We start from the raw sequence: 6,562 nt of genomic DNA, 5'->3' as shown, positions 1-6,562 counted from the left end.
TCTCCCTGAAGGATAGTAACGGACATCTGGTGGAAAATGCGAGAGGAATAGAAAAAGTGGCATCTACGTACTTTCAAGATCTCTTCTCATCGTCTTCCCCCTCAGACCTGGAATTTCCTCTCTGGTTTATTACCGAGAAAGTCTCAGATAATACAAACCAATTAGTTTTGAAGGATCCGTCGGAGAAAGAAATTAAGGACGCCCTTTTTGACATTAACCCGGATAAAGCTCCTGGTCCCGATGGTATGACAAGCAAATTTTACCAAAAATTCTGGCCTTTTATTCGCCAAGATATTGTTAAACTGGTTAACCAAACCAATATTTGTCTAATCCCAAAGATAAACAAACCTAGAGCAATGGGGGAATTCCGCCCAATCAGCCTATGTAACGTCAGCTACAAGATCATCTCCAAGCTTTTTAAGCAAACGGTTCAAAAAGACATTGCCAAACATAATTTCAGAAACACAATCGACCTTCATGGCTAGACGTCTTATTACAGATAATATTCTGTTAGCGCAAGAAAATTTTCATGCACTCCGAAGTAATACAAATTGTAGAGAAAATTTCATGGCTATCAAGACAGATATGAGCAAAGCATATGACCGAATTGAATGGAATTTCATTGAAGCCCTTCTAATCAAGTTAGGATATTCACCGAGATGGGTTAGTTTACTGATGTTTGTATCTCATCAGTGTCATATCAGGTCCTTATTAATGGAGAACCAAAAGGTAATATCAAACCGTCGAGGGGCTTAAGGCAAGGGGATCCTCTCTCCCCTTTCCTATTTATTCTGTGCACAGAAGGTCTTATTTCGCTCCTTAAAGGAGCAGAGGAAAAAGACCGAATCTATGGGCTGAAAATAGCTCAAGCAAGTCCCCTAGTTTCCCATCTTCTCTTTGCTGATGATATTCTGTTTTTCTGTAAAGCGGATATCTAACAAGGAGCGAAGATTCTTCGAATCGTAAACACGTATGGAATGGCGTCGGGACAACAACTGAATCTGGGGAAATCATCCATCTTGTTTGGAGATAGAGTGGACCCGGATCTCAAGCGAAGTGTTAAAAATACCATAGGTATCTCTGCAGAAGGCGGCAAGGGTATGTACCTAGGCCTACCTGAGCAAATCTGTGGATCAAAGAAGAAGGTCTTTTCCTTTGTTCATGAACGCCTTAGTAATCGTGTAAATAATTGGTCCGCAAGACTTCTCTCCAAGGGGGGAAAAGAGATTCAAATCAAATCAGTAGCTCAAGCCGTTCCCACTTATGTTATGTCCTGTTTTCTACTTCCTAAAGGGGTTATAGACAAACTTCGGAGTGCCATTGCCAATTTCTGGTGGAGTACAAAACAATCTAGTAGTGGAATCTACTGGATTGCTTGGAATAAGATTTGTACTCCAAAGGACATGGGAGGCCTTGGCTTTAGAGACCTAAATGATTTTAATCTAGCCTTGCTAGCGAAGCAACTATGGAGACACATTCAATATCCCTCTTCTCTTCTGGCTCGGGTGCTAAGAGGAAGATACTATCGTCAATCAGATCCGTTAGAGGATCGTAAAGTCTACTCACCATCTTATGGATGGAGGAGTATGTTGGCCGCAAAACCGTATCTCAAAATGGGATTAAGGAAGACGATAGGGTCGGGACTTAATACGAGGGCGTGGAGTGAATCTTGGATCCCCGATGAAAGGGCCTGTCCACCAAGAACAACCCCCCAGATCGGACTCCAGGACCCAGGAGTGTTAGTGTACTCCTTTATCCGGCAAGATACAAAGCAATGGAATGAGCCCCTTCTACGAGAATTTTTCCAACCTGAAGATGTCTCTCTTATCCTTGGGTTGAGACCTACTAGGAACCGTACACTTGATGGATTTGCGTGGAACCATACAAAATCAGGAATCTATACGGTTAAATCCGTATATGACCTGATTAGGAAATCTAACCTCGATCAGAATTCGGATGTCGTGAGAGAACCGAGTATCACAACCCTTCAAAGCTATGTCTAGAAAGTACGGGCGCCTGGGAAAATGAAGCATTTTATGTGGCAAGCACTTTCAGGTTGTATTGCTACTTGCCAAAACTTAACCTACAGACATATGGGAACAGATAAGAGGTACCCCCGCTGTGGGAATCCTGAAGAATCTATTAATCACTTATTGTTTTTATGTCCCCCAGCCTTACAAGTCTGGGCGTTATCGGACTTTCCGTCCCTTCCGGGTCTCTTCCCGAGCACTTCTATTTACCAAAATATGAGCTTCCTCTTTTGGAAAACAAAAGAGTTAGGCATGACAGATCCCCAAAAGGATATTTATCCTTGGATCTTGTGGTACATTTGGAAAGCGAGGAACGACAAGATCTTCAACGGGAAAGAAATTTCCCCGGTAGATACCTTGATCCACGCTAAGGTTGAAGCAGAAAGTTGGAAGATCGCAAACCAACCGGAAGAAGTAGAGGACAAACCAGATGAGGCGCCACTCAATTCTTTGCCCCGAAGACCTCTACCCGATGTCGCGAGGTTACCACTGTGTCAGGTCGATGCTTCCTGGATAAGTAACGGCCTGGTGAGTGGGCTTGGGTGGAGTGTGAAGGATGATAGGGGCGGTGAGATCTTTGGCCTTCACGGCTGTCGTAGAAGCCTTTCGGCCCTTCATGCCGAATTGGAGAGTCTGTTATGGGCTATGTCTTGTGTGCTAGAGAGACAAATCTTATCTGTTCACTTTCAGACCGATTGTTCGGAGTTGGTAAGCATGTATGAATATCCATCGGATTGGCCATCCTTTTCATCAGAGTTGGAAGCCCTTCGTATTCTTTGGGGAAACTTTCTGGATTTCAATCTATCACATATCCCCAGAAGTTTAAATGTCTGAGCAGATAGTCTTGCAAAAGGAGCTCGAGCAAGAGATAGTTTTTTTCCCAGATCATTCATAACGAGCCAGTTGACAATGGTTTCAGGATCATCTCCTTAACGGGCCAAATGTGATGTAGTAACTGGGTTGTGGAAAAAAAAATTGTATTGGATGTTATGTTTAATATCAATGTTTTTGCGTTTAAAATATTTATATTTTATTCAATTTCTTTTTGATGTAATCTCTTCTACATCAATTGTGTCAAATAGTCTAATTTTCTCTCAAGATAATAAAGGACTAAAAATCTACTATTTTAATTTTATATGAAAACGTAATAGTTCACTTAAAAATATACTTAAAAATATACGTTGAATATTAAAGAGAAATATTTATTTGTTCTTCGATCTTCATATTCTTTTTATTCTTGTAAATCTTACTAATATAATATTTGTTAACTTTCTCAATTTACTATATTAAATTGTTTTGGTTATATATATCTTGATTCCATCTTTTTTTTTTAGTAAAAAAATCATGTATGATATTTTTATGTGGACATCATTCTTTAAATATTATTTGTGTTTTATAATTTTATTAGTTGGAGTTTTATATAAGATTATTTAAAATTTCTTAACTTATTCAATCTATTTTTTTTCACTTGCATTAAAATTTAATTATAATTTTAGTTGAAAAATGAAGTTTAATCACTTGAAAAAAATAGAATTGTGCATTTAAAAAGTTTTTTTTTATTATATAATATTTATAAATTTTATAGACTTAAATTTAATTTTAATTTCATTTTAATATAAATATATATTATTATTTATTTTTATTCTTTAATGTGTTTATTTACTTATAATTTTTAATGTATTTGCTTTAAAATTGATTAATTAATACTTTTATTAATATTATTAATGGACATGTGTCACTCTTTTTACTGCTGATGTGTTACTCAACTAGAGAGAGTTAATTGTGTTTTATATATAAGTTTTTATTAAGTTTGTTCGATCTCTATAGTCTTTTGGTATGAGATATACCGATTTAATAGTTACTAATCATATAATCGGTAATAATTAGCGGAATTGGAAGAGGCACGCTTAGCTCTTTCTGTACCACTTTCTCTTAACAATACTACTTATAGTTTCTGATTAATTTGTTATCATTTATCGTTCTCTGTTCCCATCAAGTATTTTTTTTACATAATGTCACCTAATGGACTTATTTTGTGTGTTAATTTTTGTTTCCCTTCTATGCGATCTTACTCTCTAATCTCTACACTTATAGCATGTTTTTAGAATGTTACAATACGTTCTTGAGAAATTTAAAGAAAGAAAGTTGGTCCAAAGTTAAGGACTGAAAGTAAATTTTTCATACAGCAAATGAAAAGAGCCATCAGTGATGACGTTTTCGCCGAAACGGCACGCAGTTTGCGAAACAATGGCGAGAATTTCAACGTTACCAATACTTTCTTTTTTCCGCGCTAAGTCCAGCAAGAAAACGACACGTGTCAATCGTGTTCCTTGCAATGGTCTAACACAAAAAGAGAAGGTGGCCACTTCGCAATTGCGATTCAACATTCAAAGGCTGGATGATTTCGTCGTCTTCTTTTTTCCATGGAATAACGTGTTTTAGCTTGTATCACATGGTGCTTTGTGTGACCAAACACCAACAAAAAGCTTCCAGACGATTGGACCATTACAAATCTGTCATTTTACGCTTTGTCGATCGCTTTTGGAAAATCAGGCCTGGGTCCTCGATTTCGGTGAGGGTTTGTCGGGGGCACAAAAGCTCAGTCTCTCGCTTTAATGCTCGCGCAATTTGATTCTCTGCCTTGGATCTGACAGTGATTTTACAGATTTTCAGGTGCCTTTTTCTGGGCTTTGGTTCTTTGTGGGTAAAAGTTTAAGCAAAATCTTAATTTTAGTTGCGTAATTAACCAATTCGACTTCTTTCACTCTCTGATTTGGTGTTTACACTAATATTTCTGAGTTTAATTCCTGGTATTGATGTATACTGTATTTCTGAAGCTTAAACTTTAATAGACTCCCAATTCTTGATTTCTATTTCTGGGTAGTCTTTGAACAAACGATTAATGTTGGATGACTTAACAGCTCCGATTCTCTGTTCTAGCTCAATTGGCTTGAGCTTATGGTTCAGTGTTATTGTTTGTAATGATCAAGCTGCTCTTTTTCAAGACATGACCTTTTGATTTGTTCAGTGCCTGCAGGACATTAAATGGGCAAGGTGGCTGCTACTGTTAGCAATCCGAGTTCAGACACCAAGAGAAATGTGGTCTCAAGTGTGTTTGATCCGGCACTCTCTCGATTCGTTGGATTCTCTCAAAAGCTTCAAACCTGTCTTAAGGTCTACACTCTGATTCCACTCATGCTTTAAATGCCCTGTGATGTTATCTTTCAAGGTAATGAAAAAAGCGTTTTGCTGTCTTTGTCACAGTCCCAGCTGAAGAATCTAACAGCTGATAAGCAAGGGATTGGTTCTTCATGGATGCAAGATAAAGAAAGCTCATCGAGCTCCATACAAATTGACCTGGATAAACAGTTAGATAGTTGGAGAGAAAACCCTTCGTGGACCGATCAGACCCCAGTGATTAAGGTGAGCAATAGACCTCAACAACACTGGTCTAATCAGAGCCAAAAAAGAATCTTGTTACATGACAAATGGTAAATTTTGGCAGGTGAGTATTCCAAAAGGATCGCTTTGCAATCTCAAAGCGGAAGTGAACGTTGGGTTGCCTCCTGACGCAGTATATAACATTGTGATCGACCCTGACAATAGAAGAGTCTTCAAGAATATCAAGGTACTTCCTATAATACCTCCTTCTCCATTAGAGTCAAGCTCCAGATTCATGAGCCTCAAAATACAGAGATTGTGGTGATCACCACATTGTAGGAGGTTCTGTCGCGGAAAGTTGTGGTAGATGAAGGATTAAGGCAAGTGGTGGAAGTAGAACAAGCAGCTTTGTGGAGATTTCTCTGGTGGTCAGGAACAATCTCAGTTCATGTTTTGGTAGATCAAAACCGAGCAGATCACTCTGTAAGACCTCTCCAGAGATCAAGTACAAAAGTCTTTTTCTTTAATGGTTGGTGAAAGGGAAACGTGTTTTTGCAGATGAGATTCAAGCAAGTGAAGAGCGGGTTCATGAAGAGATTCGAAGGAAGCTGGAAAGTTAAGCCATTGTTTGTGGACGAGCATATGTGCGATCGTCTGAAACCGAAAACCCTGGAGGAATATAACCATTGCACTGGAGGTAAAGGGAGGATCGGATCAAAGGTGACGCTGGACCAGCTAATACAGCCAGCGATTATTCCACCACCGCCTATTTCTTGGTATCTGAGAGGAATCACGGCCAAAACAACAGAGATGCTCATCCATGACTTGTTAGCTGAGACCGCTAGGATCCGCAATGGTTTTGCGACCGGAGAAACGGAGGATAGTGATGAGCAACGGATTGGGAAACCCGGAGATATAAAGGAAAGATGGGCTGCACATAGAAGAACATCAAGGAGACGGCGAAAAGAGTTGTGCTGATTCAGTTATTGATGAAAGAACTAAAACCATTCCATGGTTTTGGTAATAGAGAATGTTCATGGGTTTTGGTATCATTCAGGAATATGTGAAGCATAATATACATGTTTGTTGTGATAAGATTCTGATTCATATAAGTCTACACATCCATTCCTTGTTTAATAAGTTTACAGCCA

General features: G+C 38.7%; 1 protein-coding gene across 5 annotated transcripts; it reads left to right on the top strand.

Annotated features, from left to right (window-relative positions):
• The first annotated feature begins 4,369 nt into the window (after nt 1–4,369).
• On the top strand, nt 4,370–6,523 carry LOC18008080. 5 transcript variants are annotated; one of them, XM_024160104.1, is made up of 6 exons: nt 4,370–4,602; nt 5,068–5,204; nt 5,295–5,453; nt 5,536–5,658; nt 5,751–5,894; nt 5,970–6,523. In XM_024160104.1, the coding sequence occupies exons 2-6, from the start codon at nt 5,076–5,078 to the stop codon at nt 6,387–6,389; spliced, it is 975 nt and encodes a 324-aa protein (XP_024015872.1). In that variant the 5' UTR covers nt 4,370–4,602; nt 5,068–5,075; the 3' UTR covers nt 6,390–6,523. The 5 variants fall into 5 exon arrangements, with proteins under 5 accessions (XP_024015872.1, XP_024015818.1, XP_006390884.2 ...); XM_024160050.1 differs by having other exon boundaries at nt 5,059–5,204; XM_006390822.2 differs by having other exon boundaries at nt 4,370–4,703.
• The last annotated feature ends 39 nt before the right edge of the window (nt 6,524–6,562 follow it).

The sequence above is a fragment of the Eutrema salsugineum genome, unplaced genomic scaffold (genome assembly GCF_000478725.1).
Source record: "Eutrema salsugineum unplaced genomic scaffold, Eutsalg1_0 scaffold_9, whole genome shotgun sequence".
Taxonomy (NCBI): domain Eukaryota; kingdom Viridiplantae; phylum Streptophyta; class Magnoliopsida; order Brassicales; family Brassicaceae; genus Eutrema; species Eutrema salsugineum.
This window is presented reverse-complemented; position numbering and strand designations above follow the sequence as displayed.